Source organism: Ambystoma mexicanum, chromosome 13 (genome assembly GCF_040938575.1).
Source record: "Ambystoma mexicanum isolate Mex_15411 chromosome 13, UKY_AmexF1_1, whole genome shotgun sequence".
In the NCBI taxonomy this organism is placed as follows: Eukaryota; Metazoa; Chordata; class Amphibia; order Caudata; family Ambystomatidae; genus Ambystoma; species Ambystoma mexicanum.
The window spans coordinates 475514318-475538414 of NC_090938.1; the positions used below are offsets into that span (position 1 = coordinate 475514318).

The window sequence follows — 24097 nt, forward strand, 5'->3', positions numbered from 1 at the left end:
ACCCAAACATTAGCGCATCCATCCATTATTTTATGTATCGTTCCTCAAATCTGCATATTCTTTCCATCTAAGAATAATTCCCTGCGATTGCAAACATTTTAGATTCCTGATGTATGAGAAAAGGGTGGAATATATTGTTCGATGTAAGGTATAGAGCCATGACACATTAATTACTCAATTTCAACCCAGCAAAGCATCCTTTTAAGCCAGACCTTCCAGAGTGATGGGAATACTGTCAAGGTGACCAGGCATGCCAAGAGAGCGCATCGGGAATCAAGGCTTAATACTAGCAGTCCGGCCTAATTACTTGCACCTTTGGACCAACTATAAGTAGGCAAACCAAACACTCTCACATACCTTGTAACATACCCCACATATCTAGTCACACTGCCCCACTCTTGCATTAGTTCCTCTGGTCCATTCAGTGTTCCCTTCTGTCTCCTCTGCTGCTCCAGTGAGATAAAGATGACTGAAGACTGATCTAGCGGAAGAGTGGATAGCCATGTTTCATTTTCATTTATATGCCTGCGTTTTGCTTCCAGCTTTCTATTCGTTGATGCACAGGTGGGGGTCTTCCCAGATTTCAGAGCTACTTTTAGTAATCTGCTTCAAGGGATTTGTCAGATGTGGATTCAGAACTGCATCAGGCGATTATGTCTCAAAAGAAGAACTAGTTACTTACCCCTCGTAACATTCTTTCGACTGGATGTTCCTCCCACGTATTCCTCATCTTTGACACTTGCCCAGCTTCAGATGCTTCAGAATAACCAGGTTACTCACCATAGTGACCATCTGACTCCTAGTCCATAGTCCCCTTTCCTCCATACTTATGGGACATTGCTCCGTCCTGTGGGACGGGACCGGAGCACTTTGTAAAAAGCATCCAAAAAATGTTGCAAACATTTTTAGTCCTTCCTCTCTTTCTGCGCGGGGCCCGGCATGCAGCCGTAACCCCGCCCATCTCGGCTCCGCCCCGCACATCGCCCATCAGTCCTTTTCTATCGCTAGGTCCAAGACCTCTTAGCAATAACAGAGGAACCTTATTAGAGGGGACGGCGGGCGGGCGTATGGAGGAAAGGGGACTATGGACTAGGACTAAGGTGGTCACTACGGTGAGTAACCTGGTTATACTCCTACGTCCCGTCCCCTTTCCTTATGGGAGATTCCCAAGCACTCCTTACAGGAACTATGGGTGGATGGAAAAATCCCTTACTGAAAAAGGTTCTTCAGCACAGCCTGGCAAAACTGAGCATCAGATCTTGAGCTCATGTCTAGACAATAATGCTTACAAAAAGCAGAAGGGGAAGCCCAAGTAGCAGCCTTTGCAATGGTCTCCCAGGAGACATATTTCTGAAAGGCAACCACGGCTGCCTTGCCCTGCACCAGGTGTGCATGAATAACTTTAGGAGGCTTCAGCCCTTGGACGGTGTAATACTCTGTAATGCAGGCAGCGATCCATTGAGAAATAGTCGCCTTAGAGGCCTGCTTACCTTGTGGGTTACCAAAGGTCACAAACAGTTGAGAAGAACTCCTAAACTCGGATGTTCTGTCCAGATAGAACTTAAGAGCCCTTCTAACATCAAGACCATGCAGAACCCTTTCTGCCTCTGAGGCAGGGTTCGGAAAAAAGACTGGCAGGGAGATTGACTGGTTCAGATGGAACTCAGATACCACCTTGGGTAGGAAAGTAGGATTTGTCCGTAGGACCACCTTATCCTTGTGAAAGACCAAGAAGGTATGCTCCACCGACAAAGCCTGGAGCTCACTCACATGCCTTGCTGAAGTAACAGCGACCAAATTTGACACCTTCCATGACAGGTGCTTGAGGTCCACCGTGGTCATTGGTTCGAAAGGTTTATGGCACAGCGCCGTCAGGACCAAATTTAGATCCCACGTCGGGTGCGGACTACGAATCGGAGGATAAAGGTGCTTCAAGCCTGCAAAATGCCTCTTAACCACTGGATTAGACAGAGAGTAAGAGCATTGGTCTGTAGATAGATAAGCGAAACCGCTGACAGATAAGTTCTGCATGGCAGAACGTGAACGCCCGACTCTGCTAAGTAGGATACAAAGAACAGTACTGTGTTGTATTGTTGATTTGTAGCCTCCCCTGGGTCCAACTTCTGGTTTAAACACCAATGAAAGAACCTGAGCCATTTGCTTCTGTACTGGGACCGAGTCGAGGGTTTTCTGGCTGCCTGGATAATGCGCATGTTATCTGCAGAAAGGCCAAGATACTCTAAAGGCTTGAACTGAGGCACCATGCCGCCAAGCTGAGCGATTGTGGGGAGGGGTGCCACAGCTGCTGTTCCCCCTGGTGAAGCAGATCGGGGGTCACCGGTAACCTGATGGGCGGATACACCGACAGGTGTTGAAGTTCTGAGAACCAAAACCTGGCCGGCCACAACGGGGCTATGAGTAGAAGAGAACAGTTCACCGAGTTCTTCAATTTGAAAATCATCCGGTGAACTAGAGGCAGAGGCGGGAAAGCGTAAGCCCTTATGTTGTGCTATGGAATCTCGAGAGCATCCCCCAGAGAGGAGGCTCCCAGCCCGCTTCTGGAGGCATACAGAGGAAGCTTCTTGTTTGCCGTCATAGCAAAGAGGTCCACTTCCGGTGTGTCCCAACGTAGGAAAATCCATGAGAGGACCTCCACCTTCAACTCCCACTCGTAGCTGACCATCATCTGCCGGCTGAGGGCATCTATCGTGACCTTCAGCTGTCCCGGGATGTGTTCTGCAAGTAGCCAGACACCATGCAGAACCGCCCACTCCCAAATCTGGATGGACAGGTCCACGAGGGGGGGCGACTTGGGTCCCCCTTGCTTGTTGATGTAATACATCGACACCACATTGTCCGTGCGGATACGGACCAGCTTGTTGGCAATGATCTGTCTGAACGCCTTGAGCGCTAGGAAAATCGCCAGAAGCTCCAGATGATTTATAAGGAGCTTGTCCTGAGGCGACCAAAGATCCGAGACCTGAAGAAGGTTCAACGTCGCACCCCAGCCCAGAAGAGAGGAGAAGAGAGGAGTCCGTTGTGACCGTTACCATCGGGGTTGGGTCCTGAAACCCCGCCCCTACCGACAGGTTGCTGAGAGACGACCACCAGTCCAGGACCGCTCTCATGGAAGGCGGAATCGTTATGAACTTGGAGTCCGGATCCACAGCCTGAAGCCAAGAACTCCGAAGAGCCATCTGCGTCCGCCTCATTTTGAGACGGGCAAGAGGAAGAGCCAACACACACGAGGCCATGAGGCCCAGAAGCCTCTGGAACCACCAGGCCGACATGCTCTCTGACTGCGCAAACATCTGACACGTGGCCAACAGATCCGCCATTCTGTCCCCGGTCAGGTACACTCTGCAGTCGATCGTGTTCCAGCAAAAACCCAAGAAAATCAAGTCCTGAGGGACTGTCATGGAAGATTTCTGCCAGTTCACTGACAGCCCAAGGTGGAACAGGAGCTGGAGGAGAGACTGAAGATTGCAGGCGGCTTTCAAAGGGCAAGGGCTGCGCAAGAGCCAGTCGTCCAAATACGGATACACATGGATACCCTGCAGACGAAGATAGGCTGCGATCACCGACATCATCTTCGTGAAGACATGCGGCGCCGAGCTGAGGCCAAAAGGAAGCACTCGAAATTGGAAGTGCTCCTCTCCCACAGAGAAGCAGAGATATCTCCTGTGTGGATTCCAAATCAGAATATTCATGAACGCATCCTGAAGGTCCACCACGCTGAGCCAATCGCCCATCTGCAAGGAGGACCGTATCTGGCCGGGCATGATCTTGAACTTCTCTTGGGGTAGGAAAAGATTGAATTGGGAAAGGTCTAGGATGGTGCGCATGCCAGCCTGGTTGGGTTTGGGCACCGTAAACAGCCGCGAGTAAAAGCCCTCCCCTCGCTCCCCAAGGGGAACGGGTTCCACAGCTCTGAGATCCAGAAGTTTCTGAATCTCTGCTTTTAGGGAGGACAACCCTGACTGCTGGAAAGGAGGGTTGAAGGGCTGGTACGGGGTAAGGGTAAGCGGAAGCCCGCCCGAGCGACTGACAAGACCCACCTGTCTTCGGTGATGGTCTGCCACGCCTCACAATGAGACACAATGCGTCCTCCCACCGGGGTCTCGTGCGGCTTTTCAGTGGTGTTACCACCAAAACCTGCGGAGGCGGCGGAGGAGCGGGAGAAAAACCGAGTCCGTTGCTGCCTCCAGCGGTTATTACGAAGGAGTATTCGCTCTACCAGATTTTTGGTCTAGAAAACATCTAAAACCAGAAGAGGGCCGGCTTTGCGATAACGGTCTCTGGGTCTTAAAAGGAGTTTTAACTAGGACTGACAAGGACTTAGCTGTCTGGATGCTGTCCTTTGTCTTGGTCAGCTCCACATCCGTTGTAGAATGGAACAGCTCCTTACCGCCAAATGGAAGGTCCAACACATTGTCCTGCACCTCCTTTGAAAATTTGGTGGCATGTAACCACGCCTGTCGGGAGGTATCAACTCCCAGCATAAGGCCCGAGCCGTAGTGTCTACGTGATGAGCCGCAGCCTCCAGCAGATCCTGGGCCAAGACCCTGGCATCAGACAATCCCGCCTTAAAGTCCTCCAGCCTTAAAGTCCTCCAGCTTCTCGACCGTAATTAACTCCTCAAACTCCGACAGACCTTTCCACATCCTCATATTCGCACCCGCTAACACTAGCTCTGCATTGGCCTGCCGGAGCTGCAAGGCCGAGTTAGCGAAAATCTTCCTCCCAAGGGAGTCGAGGAGCTTTTCCTCCTTCCCCAGAACCTGAGTAGCCGTCATAGACGAGAATGCTGCAGGCCTGGTCTGTAAAGTGGCAGCAGCTACCGCTGTGGAGGAGGGGGGCGGACAAGACGACAGGGTCACATCTTCCGAAGAATGCAGCCTGTATCGCGCGTCAATTTTCTTATTGAAGAAAAGTCCAGAGTGTGGCTTTTCCTCGACCCTACGGACCACAGCCAAAATGTCCTTCTGCAAGAACAGGCGGGTACGCTCCAAAGGAGACAGGGTGAACGCCCCAGGAAGCACACCCTCCTGCCAAGCGGGTGCGTCGGGCACTGCAACATCCAAAAAGCACATAATGTCCAGTACCCGATCATGAAAAGCTCTAATAGAGCGGGGAAAGTCCTCGTTGTCCTGATCGCCCTACGCCTCATCCAACAGGTCAGGATCCTGCTGAACCGTATCAGGCACTGCCTTGTCCACAGGGTACAATGGGGGCAATGGCGGAAGGGTCGGGGGAGGCACCGTAGGCAAGGGTGGCGCCTGCGGAGCCACCGGAGGAACGGGTGGAGCCGGAGGCGCGGGTGGACATATCTCCCTAAAAACCCCTTGAAATATTCCCTCATGGGGTCGGTACGCATGAGCTTCTGAAATTTGCCGAAAAAGGCGTCCTCCGGGGACTGTTCCAGGGACGCAACGGGGAGTGTTGCCACACAGGCCCGTCCGCCGAAGTGTCCACAAAAAATCAAAGGTGCCGACCCCACAGGCAACGAAACATTGTGCGGAAGGGGCATCCGAGCGTTCCAGTCGTAAACTGGGCAAAAAGGATGCGCACAAGGAATTTTATGTTCACCCACAGAACCAAGCCCTACACCTGAGGCCGATGGCGTAGTTTTAGGGGAGGCGCCAAATTGGCCGCCGTGGTCGTGGCGGGAATGGCTGCCATTTTGCCATTACCTGAGGGGAACTGCGGCATGTGAGGAAGTGAGGCAGGGGTCCCCGTCGATGGATCAGGGATCTTAACTTTAGCCTTTACGTAAGGAAAGCTCGGCAGAGCTGGTACTATGAGGCCTGGAATGTTTCTGCGACATACCAATAGCCAAATTAGCCTTCTCAGGAAAGGCCTCGGTGCTGCCAGTAAAGGAAGAACTTTCCTTCTTTGCCCCCTCAACAGTTCTGGCGTCGCCACAAGAGCGGGAAGGGTGAGAAACAACTTTCATTGATAATGCCTTGCCAGGGCTCTCATAAATGTTGGTAACTTTATCCTCTGTACGAGGGACCTCGGACCCAGGTCCGGTAAAAGCCTTACAAGTGCGGGCCTCGAACATCGTTCGGTAACATCAAGCCCAACCAAGGCCTCGGGGCGCACCCCAGTTTTATTTTTGAGGGAAGCCGATAAAGAGGCCTCAGAGCTAGCTCCGGTACCCCACGACTCAGTAGAACTGGGTCTGGAAGACGCCCCCACAGGATTGGCCTCGGAGTGTACTCCGGTATCCACAGGCCCCTTACGGAGACCCTCGGAGAAAACTCTGGTACAATTTTTAGGCCCAGAAGGCACCTCAGGGCAATCCCTGCGGACAGAGCAACTAACGCTTCTCCCGGCTCGGGAAGAGCCCGGAAAGGTATCCCCTGGCCGGAGTGCTCTAAAAAGTAAAGAACTTACCGGGCGTTTCTTCTTTTCATTGATAAAAGCTTGAAAATGCAAGGGAGGGGCACGTCGAAACACCTCCTCCCAACGCTCCAACCGACGTTGAAGTGCCTGTACCGAAAGGGAATCACAATAAAAACAAGAGTCCCAACGGTGGTCCGGACCCAAACACTCCAGACAAAGAGGATAAGGGTACGCCCTCGCGAAACGTCGGTGACACGATGAACAATCTGGAAAGTCTAGTTTGAACGACATAGACAGACTAGTACACGATCGCTAGCGAGAGTCAGAGAGGAAAAAAGGGAAGAAAATCTTCCACGGATGCAAGTGCGTCCAATCCCGAACGTGCGGAGAAAAGGACTGATTGGCGATGCGCGGAGCGGAGCCGAGATTGGCAGGGTTACGGCCGCGTGCCGGGCCCCGCGCAGAAAGAGAGGAAGGACTAAAAATGTTTGCAACATTTTTGGATGCTTTTTACAAAGTGCTCCTGTCCCGTCCCACAGGACGGAGGAATGTCCCATAAGTATGGAGGAAAGGGGACGGGACGTAGGAGTAAATAAATTCGTCACAGGGCGCTGTGTGTCAATGGCGTCGAGTCGATGTCCCTCGAAAGCCTCCTTCGAGATGATGTCATCTAAGGCATATATAGCACGCGCAGCACCCGTTGGTCTCAGTTCTGTTTCCCCCCTTTAGCAGCAGAGATACCCGTAAAACACGGGAGTGGCCCTACTCAGCCTTGATGGAACGGAAGCTGTAAAAGCACAGGAAATTCTACTGAGGGGTAGGATGGGAGGGCGATGAGGAATATGTGGGAGGAACATCCAGTCAGAAGAACGTTACTAGGGGTAAGCAACTAGTTCTTCGAATGGCTTGTGTCCTCCCACATATTCCTCATCTATGACAAACTCCCAAAGCAGTATTTGGTTTGGAGGAGGGAGTACAATTATACTTCAAATATTTTCATGGACAGAGTGAAGGACTGCCTTGCCAAAAGTACTCTCCTGACCAAGGGAAGCATCCATGCAATAATTCTTAGTGAATGTGTGGATGGAAGACTACGTTGCCACTTCACAAATGTTTCTAATTGGTACACCCCTTTGCAGGGCTGTAGATTAAGCCATGCTTCTGGTGGAATGGGCTGTTAAACCTTCAGGAGGGTATTTTCCTGCCAGCCTGTAACATTCTGATATAGGCAGAATTATCCAACTAGATAAGGTCTGTTTAGTAACAGCTTGACCCAGTTTATGTCCTGTATATCCAATGAAGAGTTGGTCATCAATACTTAACTTAGACATTCTTGAAATGTAAAAGCTTAACGCTCTCCGGGGGTCTAACCTATGTAGTCTTTCCTACTCCTTGCCAGGATGGGGTGGGGATAGAACGAAGGTAGAACAATTTTCTGACCCAAATGAAAATCAGAAATGATTTTGGGGAAAAAAGAAGGTTTGACCCTTAAAACAACCCTATCCTTGTCGAAAATAGTAAAGGGTGGCTTGGATGAAAGTGCCTGCAACTAACTCGCTCACTCTACGGGCTGATGTCAGAGCAACCAATAGAATGGTTTTAAAGGTTAATAACCTTAAAGACATGTATGCAGAGGTTCACAAGGTGCACACATTAGGAATTTTAGAACCAGATTTAGGTCCCAAACTGGAACCTGGAAAGGAGATGGAGGGAACACATTGGTGAGCCCCTTTAAAAAATGGTGTCACCAGTGGAAGTTTGAAATAAGAACATTCCTCTGAAGCGCGCTTAAAAATGGACAGCGTGCCAAGTAAACTTTGATAATACCAATCGGGAGCCCCAGATTGGCTAAGGATAGAAGAAATGATAAGACATCTGGTGTTTTACATTGAAAAGGTCATACATTCTTTTCTTTGCACCAGTTGCAGAACTTATTCCAACGGCAAAGGTACAAACACTTTGTTGCTGGCCATCTGGCCGAAAGCAACGCCTCCATTACATCATCTGGGAGGTCCCAATCCTTATATCTTAGCCTTTCAGAAACCAAGCGTGAAGGTTGAGTGTCTTGACCTCTGGATGAAGAACCCAACCCTGTGTGGAAGACGCATCGGAGGACAGATGGTCATGTCCAGAAGGTTCGGGTACCACATCCTCCTGGCCCAATCCGGGGCAATTAGGATCATGTGTTTCCCGAACCTTCTCAACCTCCTTATTACATGAGGAATGACGGGCACTGGACAAAACGCTTACAGTAGTGGAAACTCCCAGTCCATTACAAACGTGTCTCCTAGATCTCCTCTTGGAGGAAATTCCCTGGAATAATATCTTTTGCACTTCCGGTTGACCTTGCTCGTGAACAGATCTACTTGAGGGGTTCCCAAAAACTCTTGAAGGATGTCCTGAGCTAGTTCCCATTTGTGGGAGACTGTGCTCTGCCTGGTCAGAGCATCTGCTGCCGTTTTCTCTTCCCCCGGAATGATGAACTGCCAATAGGGAGATACCAATTGCCCAGTTCCAGAGCTGCATTGCCTCTCTGTACAGTGGTAGTGACCCTACACCTCCTCTCTTCTTGAGGTAGTACATGGCCATTGTGTTGTCCGTCATTATCAGGACATTCTTTCCCCAGCCAGAGGGCAGAAAGGCCTTCCGCGCTAGTCTGATTGCCCTCAGCTCCAAAAGATTGATGTGTAGTTTGGACCCCAATAGAGACCAACGACCGCTGACAGTCAGATCGTTGGCATGGACTCCACACCCCGCGAGTGAGGCGTCCGTCACTACTGTAACCTCCGGCCATGGTTTCCAAAAGGGTTCTCTCTTCAGAATATTGTCCTCGCAGGCCCACAATGGAAGATCTTGTGAGACCCTGGTTGGAATCTGAAGTTGGCCCAACATCTTTCCTGAGAACTGGGACCATTGTGTTCTTAGAGCCCATTGAAGGGATCTAATTCTCAGGCAGGCCTCTGGCACCAGAATAATGCAGGATGCCATGAAGCCGAGCAACCTCAAAAAAATCGAAGGCCGGTAGACTGTGGACAATCTGAAATTTGGTTACCGTCTGAAGAATGTCTTGAGCCCTCACCTCCGGTGGCAAGCTCTTTCCCAAGGATGTATCCAGTACAGCTCATATGTACTGGAGCCTTTGAGAAGGTGTCATATGGGACTTCTTGTAATTGATGGAGAAGCCCAGTCTGTGAAGAAAGTTGCAGCTGACATTGAGTTGATCCTGGGCTTGTTCGGGAGAACGGGCCTGATCAGCCAATTGTCTAGGTAGGGGTAGAAGTGAATCACCCCTCTCCTGAGACTCGGTACCACCACCGCCATCAGTTTGGTGAAAACCCTTGGGCGGGGGATAGCCCGAATGGCAGAACTCGAAATTGATAATGAGAACTGCCAACGGCGAACCTCAGATTTTCTGTGCTTGAGATTGATTGGCACATGAAAATAAGCATCCTGGAGGTCCAATGACACCAACCAATCCTAGGGTTGGAGGAACTGAAGGATCTGAGAAAGAGTGACCATCTTGAACTTGTCCTTCCTGAGGAACATGTTCAAGTATCTTAAGTCCAAGATGGGTCTCAGTCCTCCGTCCTTCTTGGGTATTAGAAAATAAGGGGAGTACCATCCCTTGTTCCTCTCTGCTACAGGCACTGGTTCTAAAGCACCTTTCTCTAGCAGGGTAAAGGTTCTGAGGTCTTTTTATGAAAGGAAGGCAGTAACCGTGGGCTACGGTTTAGGGAGCCCAGGCATCCGAAGTAATGTCTCGTCATTATTCCAGATGCTGAGATAGTCTGCCCCCCACTGGTGAACTGTGACAAGATTGCAGAGTGGTTTTGCAGCAGTTGATTCAGAGGCCGATGGTAAGGAGGCTGCTGCTTGAGCTGGCTTTGCACCTCTACCTCGTCTATCATAAGGAAAGCTTCTCTGGCCTCTTTGACTGGCCATTCCTCTCACCCTTCCCACTGAGGAGTAGTAGCAAAAAGATCTACCCCTCCAAGGTTGTCCACTAGGATGGAAAGGCTGAGGTTTCCTAATAGCAGCCCCTAAAGATTTGGCTGCCGTCTTTGAGGTCTGCAACTTCTCAAGGCTCTCGTCAGCCTTGTTGCCGAAAAGATGAGACTCGTCAAAAGGCATGTTGAGATGTCTAGATTGCACATCAGATGCAAAACCCGACTTCCTCAACCACGTAAATCTGTGCATAACGGTGCTAGTAGACATGGTTCTGCTGATACTATCTGCAGGATCCAAACCTGACTGAAGAGACTCGCACATGGCCTCTTTGCCGTCTCTAATATTAGCTAAGAAGCCGTCAATTTTATCCCCTTCAGGAATGTGCTGTGCCGCCATGGAAATACAATCCCATAGAGTGTACCTAAACTTCGCGATTGCACAAGTGGAGTTGGCAGATTTTAGTGCCATGCTCCCTGCAGAGAATACCTTCCTTGCCCATCCCTCTATGCATTTGTCGTCCCTATCAGGAGGGATGGTAGGGTATGCCGCTTGTTTGGAAGTAGCAGTAGCTGCCTGCAGCACCAGATTCTCCCGAGTGAGGTGTTTTGACAGGTAGTCGAGGTCACTACTGGAAGGGCTGTATTTCTTAGTTAAGTTCTTATCAACTGCAAGACTGGACTCCGGAGTCTCCCAGTTCCTAGCCACCCTTTTCTGCAATGCCATATGGAAAGGCAAGATGGGATCCGATTGTGGACCTTTGTCGAGAATGTCAGTAATATCATCCTGTTCATATGGTAATGGAGGCCTACTCCAACCCATGGATTCCACCACCTTTGACATAAGCTGCCTGTATGATGCATCCGCATGCTCCACAGCCTCTGGCTTCCCAAATTCAAGTTTGGGTGAGCTATCTAAACCACTTGCAGTTTGCAAATTGTCATAAAGGTCTTGGGTGTACCATATTGTAGGCCAAATGGGGCTTCATCATCATCAGACCGCTCCTCTTCTTCAAAAATCGAATGAAGGGATTTAAAGAATTCTTTTTTAGGTAGCGCAGCATATATTTTGTCTGGAATTACTGTTTTTGGCAAATTTGACTTTGACGCCAGAGAAGTCGTTGATGCTTTGCTTGGCAAAGGTGGCGCTGCTGGCGTCGAAGGCTTCGGCGTCAATGTTGATGTCGAGGGTATAGCGGGCGTCGACGACCTCGACTTTTCCTTATGTCTCGAATGATCCTTCAATGAAACATCGGATCGAGGGCTAGAAGGCTCAAGGTGTGGATCAGGCCTTTTTCCCGGGCTCGAGGGCGTGCAGGATTTAGGACGAGACCTTTCCTTTCTGGCTTCTTTCGAAGGCTCGGTAGGAGCATGACTTTTTTGTTTTTCAAAAATCTTAAGCATTTCAGCCCTGAAGGCTTTCCACTTGGCAGAGTGGATTTCTTAATTAGACACGCAACTCTTTCGGGGGAAACGTCTGACGACAAAGTCGACGAGGGCGACCTACGGTGCCTTTTCTCCGATTTCTTCGAGGACGAAGAAGAGTGGTGTGAGCCACTCCTCTGGAGCGTTTGACCTTCTTCCTCCGAGGAGAGTCGTCTCTCAACTCGTCAGTCGAAGGTTTCACGGATGGGGTAGGAGATATTTTAGGGATTTTGCCTACGTTCAGCTTTTCTTTCCGTACCCTCAAGGCTTTACCAGTCATGGACTGGCATTTCAAACAGTCAGCGGTGTCGTGGTCCGCTCCGAGGTACCACAAACAGATACAGTGAGGATCAGTGAGGGACATTTTTCACCTGCAATCCTGACACTTCTTGAAACCGGACCTCAGAGTCGTCGGTGTCGATGATGAATACATGCTATCGATAGTATATTGAACAAAGACGTCACAAGATGTGAGGCGCACCGAATTTCGCTCGAAGCTATCGTGGAAAAACTGAACTGAGGCCAATGGGCGCTGCCCGTGCTATATATGCCTTCGATGACATTATCTCAATGGAGGCCTTTGTAGAACATCGACTCAATGCCACCGACGCAGAGCGCCCTCTGCCAAATTTTATTTCCGAAGCAGCTGAAGCTGAACAAGTGTTAAAGATGAGGAATACCTGGAAGACACAATCCATTCAAAGTGGTATCTTGGATCTTTGATTTTAAAATGTCCATCGCTCTCTCCATGTGCTCATGTTAAGCCTTCACTAAGACAATTATTTTTCATTGCCAGGGTCCATGTCTGGAGAGGCAGCTGTATATGGTTACTGAGCAGGGTGTTATCTTAAGTTAAAGGGTATTCAGTGGAAATCATAGACATCAGTGGAGTAAATAGGACATGCAATGGCAGTGCCATGGGCAGTGGGGCCGTACTAACTGTGGAAATGGATACTGCTATTGTTGGTATAGTCTAATTGGCTATATAGGTTCATTGAAGTCAGAGCACTTGGTAAATGAGGAATAGGAATGACCTTTTTGACAATATTTTTTAAATAGTCTTCAATTGTTATTATACAGCTTTGGAACCTTTCAAAAAGAGACTCCTGTAGTGGCTAAGCCCATGGTGATGGAATTAGCCGTGTAGGTAACAAGTGTCAGCTGATAGTTGGACAATCTCTGAGGAGATGTCCCAAATTCCGTTAGTAGAAACAGCACTACATAAAGGGTACATTTTAAATGGCAGAGGTGTAGTCCTAATCGACCATTATAGCTTGGAAATTCCTTGAAGCAATCATAAACAAGAATCTCTTCTGCGTTTAATGTAACATGTAGAAATCTCAGGAGGAATAGGTCCAAATTCTTTCAAATGTGCTAAACAAACCCACTGAGATCAGAGTTGTGGATTGTTGTATATAAGTATGAATTATGCAGACTAGTGGCCCCGGAAGAAGCAGCAGCTCACAGCTTTTCCCATTTATCTTGCAAGGATCTTGCTGTGCTCAGCCACAGATCCATTGGTCTAAAAGATTCTCTGGATTCTCCCATGTGTAGAATGAATACTTAAACCCTGTGTGGAATAAATGGTGCGGGAACACCTGTAGGGATGTACCCTAGATACACTGTAGGATAGGTCTCTGCTTCACTGGTCCTATACAAATGTTAGGCATAAGCACTTCGGATTTTCAGGCACTGGATTAAGAGCACAAGTGTTTGGATTCCAAAAGATCATTATGGTAAGCCCTGGATGGTGGAGCCAGTGGTTTAGCCCCAAAGGAATCCTCAGCCAGAGGGCTGGTGGTGTTAGGCTATTAAGACAGAGCCTGTGTTAGGCCCTGAAGGCACCTCGCTGCGAACAGCATGTTTAGGTCTAAAAGGCACCCCACGGTTGCCCTAGATCCAAAGTGTGTGCACATGAGCACCCAAAAGCCCCTTCTTATTGCACAATCTGAGGGAGACAATTTGCCAGGTTGGGATAGCCTGGGAAACTAAAGGCATCCAACATACCCAGATTCTATTTTACACAAAGGTCTTCAGGTCCACCTGAGAAGGGTCTAGGAAGGTGTGGTTCCACTGCACCACGTAGTCGCGGAGTGACCAAAGAGTGAAAGTCCAAATGATGCTCAGTCAATACCATGTTTCATAGATCTTTCAGCACCAAGGAGACCAATACAAAATACCTTAAACATGATATTGACATACTAAGAAAGTCTGACGCATGTAAAAAAACCAAATTTTCAATCCACGCATCACAATTTAACCAAATTAACCAATTTAACCAAAGTTAAGGGTGGCCATGTAACCTTTTGCTTTTTCAATCTCCTACCTGCAAGGCATTGTTTTTGGGCTTTCTAGTGTCTATCTGCAATAGATTTATGAATCAACATGATACAGATTTCTGGGAGAATGCATCATCAAGTAAGCTTACATGTAAAACATTTTCCCAGACAGATGAAATACTGTTCAAATGCCACACTTCCCATTCCCTCCCCAGCCCACTTCAGTAATCAGGTTGACATCAAACAAATCATTTAGCAAAGCCCATAAACCAATCCACAAATTAAAATATGTGATCTTGATCTACATACAATGCACATCTATCACAGTTAATCATTGATATACTGGTCACAATGGAAAGCCAATTTGAGGGACATTTGCGTGGTAAACATCAAGAAGGCTATTGTAGACTCATATCTCCCCCTGATAAAGGCTAATTGGTGCACACCAGAAATTCTGATATATTTATAACAAAACCTTAATAAGCAGCTCAAGTAAAGGTTTAAATTTATGAGCTGCCGATATAAAAAAAGCATGTTTTTAGCTACAGTGGATATTGCTGCCTATTTTGCACCCTAACCAATATCCCCTAACTCTTAATATTCTGCCGTACATAGCAGTATACTGTACAACAACACGATTGGCTTTAAATACAACACCTAATTTAACTGGTTCCTGCATTTGATGTGGGATATTAAAGTGTGGGAGATATAAGTGTACAATTTATGCATGCAGGGAGTAAGATAGGATTGCAATTGCTAAATAAATAATTGTACAAAACTCAAATAGAATACAGAAAGTATTACTTAGTCATTCCAGGGCCTTTGGAGCTTTGGACAAGAAGGTACATAAATAACTATGGCAAAGTATTAGCTTAATTTACAATATAAGGGAACATGATAAAATAATTGCAACCAGCATTTGGCATAGTTCACAAATGATTAGTTGGAGCTTTTGTAAAATGATTAATCTCCACAGCAGAGTTTGCAAAAGTATGCTTTTTACTTAATCCAACTTTATTCGACCCTGCACGACTACTATCTAATCGCCAAATATCAGCATCAGGAAATTCAAATTAAAAAATGTGAGGATGTGTCAACAAGCATGCAACTACCATGCAAAAAAAGACAATACAAACTCAAACAAATAAGTAAATCAGGAGTAACAAACAAGCGGTAGCAGCAGCATTTTTAGTGACTGCGGTGAGGATTCCAAGGCCTTCTTTCAAGCAGGTCACAGGTGGTGGTTGTAAGCTCAGTACGGGGGTTTCAGCGCTGGAAGATATCTTGATTTAACAGCCGACTGTATGTAATCAAAACAGGAGGATGATGAAAATAGAAAACACACCTTTTGATTGAGGAGCACAACTGACCGGTATTCCTGATCCATATACAGCAGTTTTTCTTCTTCTCACCTCCGGTATTCCATGGTCAGGCTCAACTGTATCCGAGATTCCTTCAGTGGTATGCTGAATGAAACTGCGTGGACTTGTAAGACTGTCACAGCTCTGATCAGAGGGCTTTGAGACAACTTGTTCATGTTTTAGCTGCTTAACATGCATTGGTTTATTGGCATCAACTTCAACTTCATATATGTATTCTGAGGGCCCTGGTTCAGAATCGTCTCTAGAAACAACTGTTTGGCCCTTAGCTGCCAATGACTGAGATCCCGGCTCATCAAAAGATGACTCATTATCAAAAGTGTTATTTTGAAGACCTGGAAAAACATCTTGACCATGGGGGAAATCTTCATCATAATCAATTGAAGCACTGGCTACACTGTCATACATTTGAAATGTTTCGTTGTTTGGTATGTTCTGCTCCTTTGAAAGCACTGGTGAAGGTATATTTGTTTTCTGCAAGTCTACAAGAACACCTGAGTCTCTTGCCTCCTCATGATATGCTCCATCTCCTTCAAAAAGGTATTCACCATTATCAGTAGCTGGAATTGCATTTAATGGTTCATGTTCGCCTTCATCAACTGAACTTTTGCATACATCAGCATGGTTTTCAAGTACATCATGGATCTCTTCCTGACTCTGCTGTTCTCTTTCAGCAATATTTGGAGACACTTCCAGCAACACTTGGACATCTTTATTTAGTGCAAAATGGCTTCCTGCAATGACAGCCCTATTCTCTACCCCAGTCTGACTTTCCCAATGGCCATTCCCATCATTAAATAGTGGCTCATTAATGGGCTCTTGACATTCATCTACGGCCCCATTATTCGGTCTCACTTCCAGATATTCCACTTCAGCATCATTGGCAGACATTGAGGTATCAAGAACTGTTCCAACCTCATAATCTACAGAACCCACTTCTTCTTTGTATGGTCCAAGATCTTGAATTTCAATTTTACTGATGGTACCTACTTCCACATCAGCATCTTGAGTTTCCTCTACCATGATAGCTTCCTTTTTAAAGATGTCATGACATTGGGTTTCACATGGTTGTTTTTCTATATGGACCTTAGTGGCAATTCCATTATGCAAACACTGCTGGAGTTCAGCCTCTGTGTTGTCCAGTACCTTTTCAGTTTTAGACTCTTCTGGGACTATTGTAAAGGTTTAGCATATGGAGTGAAATGAAACCATTAAAATAGAATGTACAGATGGTTCAATTGTTCATAATCAACATTGAAAGCTCAATGACAGTACATGCACATGGTACAAGACAATATCAGGATGGTTGCTGAATTAAACAGTAAAAGCAAATGATTTTGATAGTGGAAGTCAACATTTACAAATGTGTTAAATGGCGAACATATCAAAGTAGGAACTGCAACGTGTTAATTCCGTTGCCTGTGTAAATAGTTTGATTCTGATTTCCTTTATGAAGAATCATGTACCGACAATCCTTTTTATAAAGTAGTTTTATATTTAAATCAAGGAGCAGTAAAACAAATAATGATTAAAAACAATGTTCCGCTCAACAGTTCGCTTTCTCAGCTGAATAAAACATTAGAAATGCAAAGCTAACGAAGGAGACGATGCATGTTCATAGCAAAGTCATGGCATTGTATAAAGCTGCACTTTCAGTGTCAGAACAGTATTTGCAGGGAATGGAAAATAACTACGGCTAGTCAAATGAAACGTTGTACCTGGCTGAAAGAAAAACAATACTGCACTGCTTGGGTAATCACCAGTTAGAAGCCTTTTGTAATACATTGTGCTCATTTCACTGATGAAAGAGAACACAAAAGAGTTTTAAAATATTGTATTTTACTACTGTGACACATTTCAAACTGTTACAGCCATTGCAGGGCACATGTTCTGCCAATGTTCATACTAGTGCAAAGTGAATGTATTTTGATATTGAGGCACACTGAATAAGCACATACAAAATGGTTGCAGTCCTCTCACTCAGTCACAAAGCCTCTACATTAGATCTGGCCTACTAGGTGTATTGTTGATAGTCTTTTAATTTAGGGGAAGTAACCCCATTGGCTTAGAGATTAGATTTTTCTAAAATAAAACATTACATTTGAGCTACTACCATTTGTAGAATAATTTGTCTTAGGTGTTTATTTACAGGTTCTGCTAATGCAACATACCTGATATAATGCCCCATGGTGCACAGTCCCACCCTGCAATTCCGGCAGTAAACAGTCAGTGTTTTTCTCAAATTCCAAAGTGTTTTTAAAAGAGTAAAGTAACTTCAAATAAGGTGTCCTCCAGCTTTACACCATGGAGAGCAACACAATGTTATAAGCCCAATTTCAATTTGTCCTTCAAACTAATTTTATCTGCCTATGCGAATCTCGCTACTGCTTTCACACAAGCAATCAAAGCAAATATATATATATTCATTTTATTCTGAGACTACATGTAGTCTTACTTTTATAATCAGGATCTAATCTTCCTGGACTTTGCACACTTTTAAAGCTAATCTGGTCTATCACAAACCACTTTACCTTGCACCATTTATATATGGCTGTTCTTTTCACTGTGAAAGGTGTTGATGCTTCACATACCATAGAGTCTGAGAGCACTTTTTATACATGTCATGTGCACAGGGTCAGTTGATTGTTGTATGATCAAGTGCCTAGAAGGGCACGAAACATGTCGCTGGCTGCCTCTCAGCCTGATCTTTTTACTGAAACTTCAATAAAGATATCTATTGGAGGGATTCCGTCTTTAATTCTGCCTGAATTCTGCTGCCTTTCCTGTGCGACCCTGACACCACTGGTGCCTTTGTTCTCTTTCAACTATATATATATATATATATATATATATATATATATATATATATATATATATATATATATATATATATATATATGATACAATACTCACCGTAATCGTACTTCTGATGATTTTATCTGCTTAAATTCACATGCTTTGCATAGGCCGACATCTAGTGGAAGTTGCTGAGTATTTCACATTAAGTTTTTACTATTTCTAATAAGGTGGCCTCCAGCTTTACACCATGGAGAGCAATACAATGTTATAAGCCCAATTTCAATTTATCCTTCGAACAAATGTTATCTGCCTATGAGTATCTCGCTACTGTTTTCACACAACCAATCGAAGCAACTATATATATTCAATACTCACTGTAATCCTAGTTCTGGTGCGTTTATCTGCTTAGATTCACATGCTATTGCACATGAAGTTTTTCCTATTTTTAATGCAGCGATTTCTAAATGGATTGTCAACTGTATCCAACTCTGTTACTCTCTTGCCAAAAGAACATTGCCTTTCAAGCCAGGAGCACACTCAACTTGAGGCACTGGGGCAACTCTAGCCTTCAAAGCAAATGTGCCCCTAAATGCCATTTGTAACGCTGCCACTTGGAGTTCAGTATACACCTTCACCCAATATTACTGTCTGGACACACATTCTAGGGGTGATACACAGGTAGGACAAGCGTTGCTGAAACATCTCGTTGCAGCGCTACCTTATAACAACCCACCTCCTTCTACAAGTACTGCTTGCTAATCTAAGCAGATCCACAAGCCTTAGAAGGGATACATTATGTAGTCGTATTTCTGATGCTTGTATCTGCTTAGATTCACATGCGCCCGCCCTTCCTCCCCTCTTGGAGTAGAAGGTGCCTGGGTAAAAAGCATAGATCGTTCACACCTCATGGTTTCTACCTACACTCCACGCTTACAACTTACCCTCCCTCTTGTCATAAGCAAATATTCAGAGGGACCTCGACACGTGACAGATCATTGGTACAGGGTATGTCACACTAGGTATAGGATCAGTCATGCCCTGTCGACGTCCCTTTTTGAGCTTCAGAAACGTAATGTGCAATACACTGCAACTTCCACTAGATGTTGGCCTATGTGATTCTAAGCAGGTACACAAGCCTCAGAAATATATATATGTCAATTCTGGTGATAATTGTTCATGATTGCATTTGCACTTTACTCCTTGGCCATCTGTACTATAGAATTGGAGATAACTGCTCATGAATAAACTTGTGCTTTATTCTCAATAATATACGTGTTTGTATTGGCATTATTATTGCTTTAGCATATTTGCACTACCACTTTATGACAACATGCTTCTATGAGCATCGCCACTACATTGGAATATATGCATCAGCACTTTATAAACAATGCTACTGAATGCTTTAATTATCTTGCATTAGATTTTTAAATCAGTATTGCATTTGCACTTTATCCGTAGGCGATATGTACTGTAGATCTGGAGATAACTGTTTACGTATGCACTTGCACTTTATTATCAATAATATACCTGTTTGTTTTAGCTTTACCATTGCTCTAGTATATTCGCACTACCTTATGAAAATGTGCTTTTGTGTATATTGCAATTGCATCAATATATTTGCATTAGCATTTTATTACAAGTATGACCGAATGCCTCAAGTTCCTTGCATTACGTATTGACATTGGTATTGCATTTTTTACCTTATACCTGGGTTATATGTACTGCAGATTTGGAGATAACTGCTTACGAATGCACTTGCACTTTCGCATCAATAATGGTCATGGATGTACCATACATTGCTATTGTAACAGTATATGTGTACCAGCGTCTTATGAAAAAATATATAAAAGTGGGAGGAATACCGAGAGGACTACGAATCTGCATCTTCCTGGCATTTGAGGAAGAAGATGTAGAGGATCTCAAAGATTGGGAAGAATTACTTAAAACAACATCAAAAGAAATGATTCATGGGATTATTATATACACCAAAAGAATGCATGCAAAACTGTTAGATGAGATAGAAATGATCAAAACAACAATAGAGGATCTTAACCTTCCTGAAGCCACCTGCAAAACTTATCAAATAATGGATGAGTATTTGAGTAATTATGAAAAAGAAATCAAAATAAAAAAACAACAGGCATTCCTACGTGATGAACTGGACTATAAATTTAAACGGGTCTGCACATTTCAAAACAAATTTAGAACACAGCCTTCCAATAGATAACAGCCTAGAAAAACAACAGCCTAAACTAAACAGCCTCAGGAAACCACCTCAGAATCATCGGAGCCGGATAGTGAAAGTGATAAACCAACATCACCCACAGCAGAGGAATGCACAACAGAAGATAATACTCCATACTCTTTTTTAGAGGAATACCAAAAACACAGGCAAGCAAGGGCCTATCCTCTTTACCAGAGCACACAGCAACTCAGAAACCAACAAAAACAATTTGGAGGCACAAATGGTGGCCAACAAAGAGGGGCAGGAGGGGCAAGAACAGAACAAATGAAAGACAACCCAAAAGGAATGTGGACACGATCCAAAAAATCAAACCAGAAGAAAACTTAGTTCTCAATCTTTCAGACATGAGAATCTCAGAGGAACTGAACTCAGCACTCAACAAAGGGTTATCCTTCAGTCCAACTAACAGACTGGACTTCTTTCAAAGAAATGTGGATCTTCACAAATTCAGCAGACTACTTAAACTAAAAAAATACTTTGCAACTTGTCAAAAAGGCAAAAAAGAACGAACACCAAAAGCCCCAATATCGGAACTCATGATACAAGATACAGAACACACAGTAAGCTTACTCAACATTGGGGACACTGAAGAAAGTCACACTATGGAATAATTTCTTACATACCTTGATATTAACACAGGACAAACAGCATCATCACAACTTAAACCAAGATCTTCCTTCACTCCACATACCACTATGGAGAATGTAGTAGATACATTTACACTTGCAGTGGAAAAAGACATAAGGAAAGTCTACACTCAGAACCAACAAGACAGAAGGAAATACTATAACCTCACCAAAAAAGAAAGAACTGCAATTTTGGATCTCAGCAAACACGACAACATAACAATAAAAGAGGCCGATAAAGGAGGCAAAATAGTTCTTTTGAATACGCAAGACTACATAAAAATGGCAGAAAAACATCTGAATGACTCAACGTGTTATACAAAACTTAAAGATAACCCTTTACCAGCAATAAAGGCAGAATGGAATCAGATGAGTACTGACTGGTATGAGAATGGCCTTCTCTCAGAAGAATAACTAGATTTTTTGAAGTATAAACACCCAGTACTTGCCACAATCTACTTCCTACCTAAAATACACAAAAGCTAAGTCACAATACCTTCCAGCAGACCGATAATTAATGGCATTGGAGCAGTTACGGAACCCATCTCAGCATACATTGATCGCTTTCTACAACCTCTGGCAGCAAATCTAGCATCGTATGTACAAGACGCAAAACACATTATACAACAGTTGGAACATATTAATTGGGAGGACAACTACAGACTAGTAACTTTTGATGTAACGGCTTTATACACCAGTATATTACACATGAAAGGCATGGAGACAACGGAATACTTTCTAAAAGCAAGATATATCTCGTATCTGGAACAGAACAACATGATATTTGAAATGCTGAACTTCGTTCTACACAACAACATATTCATGTTCAATAACATCATCTATAAGCAATGCCAGGGCACCGCCATGGGAGCAAAATTTGCACCCTCCTATGCAAACCTGTATCGAACACAAGCATGCCTGGCTGCACAAGGCATTTACTGAAGACAACAACATTGTATTTTGGGGAAGGTACATTGACGATATTCTGGAAATATTGAATGGAAATCAAGCAAACTTGCTAGACTATCACAAATATCTTAACAATAATAATTATAATTTAAAACTCACAATGGAAGAAAGCACCAACCAGATCCATTTCCTTGATCTGGAACTCTACATCGAAATCAACAAAATCCAAACAACACTCTAAAAAAAACCTACTGCAGGAAACAGTATTCTTCATGCCCTCATTAATCATCCACCACACACAATTAAGAATATACCATATGGAGAATTCATCAGAATAATACGCAACTGTACCCAAGAAAAAGAAATGCAAAAGCATATGGAGACAGCAACTCTTAAATTTCTAAAAAGAGGATACAACAAAAATCAATTGAAACAAGCCCAAGCCAAAGTCAAAAAACGTAACCGAAATGACCTCTTGCAGTACAAATCAAAAAATGGACAAACAGAGAAACAAGAAAGCAAAATGAGATTTGTAACTACGTATAGTACGGACAATAAGATCTTGAGGAAGATATTATATAAACACTGGAATATACTCACATTGGACACAGACCTCAAGAAATATGTTGAAGCTTACCCCCTCATCACCTATCGGAAAGCCAGAAATTTAAAACAAATCTTATGCCCCTCACACTTAGTACAAGGTGCATCATCCAAAGGCAAAACCCAACTATGGCTACAAGATAAACTCAAAGGATTTTTCAAGTGTGGACAATGCAATTACTGTAAATTCGCAGAAAACAGCAAAAAAGAAATCAGTTTACCCAATGGTAAAATACACACAATTATTGACTTTATGAATTGCAATACGAACTATATAATATATGCTGTCAAATGCATATGCACAAAGATCTACATTGGCAGCACAGTAAGGCCTCTAAAGATTTGAATCTCAGAACATTTCCGTAACAATCAGAAATAGAGACATAAGGTATCCACTTGGAAAACACTTTGCACTTGAACACCCAGCAGAAGACATAAATGGGATAGGATTTTTTGGCACACAACAGGTAAATATTGGCGAAAGAGGAGGCAACAGGGAAAGAAAACTCCAGCAACATGAAGCCAAATGGATTTGTATCCTAGACTGCTGCAATCACGGACAAAATTTCGATACAGAAATGGGCCATTTTATTTAGACCAAATGTGCAATATCGAGCTCTCTTTGAATTTATGAAACTGAATATGTAATTGCCTATTGACACACAAAACAATGATCTGGTATGCAAACTGTAAATTAGCATGCATCAACACTCAGTATAAGTATGGTTAATCACTCAGCATCATGATCTCTATAATTTTCTAAATTAAAAATGCCTAAAAGTGAGGAGACAGTTTGGGGTGAAATATAGCCCAACGCTTCAAAGTAACATGGAAACAGGGACGGATCAGCACTTTTCCTGATCCAAGATGGCGACCGGGACACTCGTGTTGCGTCTGGAGCGTCGTGACGTCATCACGTTACGTCATGACGCTCCAGACGCATCATTTAGAGCGGCCATTTTGGGAGATGCGTCGGACAATCGAATCCGATGCATCTCTCTAAAAAATCGATTAAACAAGCACAATTCAGTTAAGCCTCTCAATGCCAATGCTTTCAATACTTTAGTTTAACAACAGGAAGATTAAAAATCTATAATGACTGTAATTCTTGAAAGCGGTCCAGTTACCTTACAGAGACCCTGTGGTACACTGTTAGTCCAGTAACACTTTACCATGCAGATATCTAAGTATGGTTTATTTTAGCTAAACAACAGAAAGATGCAATTTTGAAAAGGTCTGTCATATATTGAAAATGGTCTTGTTACTTTATAGAGACCCTATGGTACACTGTTAAACCAGTGAAACCTGGCTATGCAGACAACAAGGGAAAGGAATTTAAGGAGCACAAACACATAAGGAAGCATAGCACAAGTAAGTGCTATTAAAAATGTACTTAAATAACGGCATTTGGCATAAGGTGTAATAAGGGCAAACTAATATTAAGGTCATTTCTCTTGTTCCCTTTTCTTATTTTTATTGCAGAATTGGCATTACAAACAGTGTTTTTATACACATAAGCAATTCCCTCCTGAAGAACCAT

General features: G+C 44.4%; 1 protein-coding gene across 5 annotated transcripts in view; it reads right to left on the reverse strand.

The window, feature by feature from the left end:
* The window catches only part of MAPT (microtubule associated protein tau), a 609480-nt gene that overhangs the window by 365700 nt on the left and 219683 nt on the right, over positions 1-24097 (reverse strand). For 4 of the 5 annotated variants that reach the window (XM_069634100.1, XM_069634099.1, XM_069634098.1 and 1 more), the window contains one exon: positions 15342-16547. The exons of the other annotated variant lie outside the window; for it this stretch is intronic. In XM_069634100.1, coding sequence (XP_069490201.1) covers positions 15342-16547 — 1206 coding nt within the window. The remainder of the gene's footprint in view (positions 1-15341; positions 16548-24097) is intronic. 5 annotated transcript variants of the gene reach the window in all.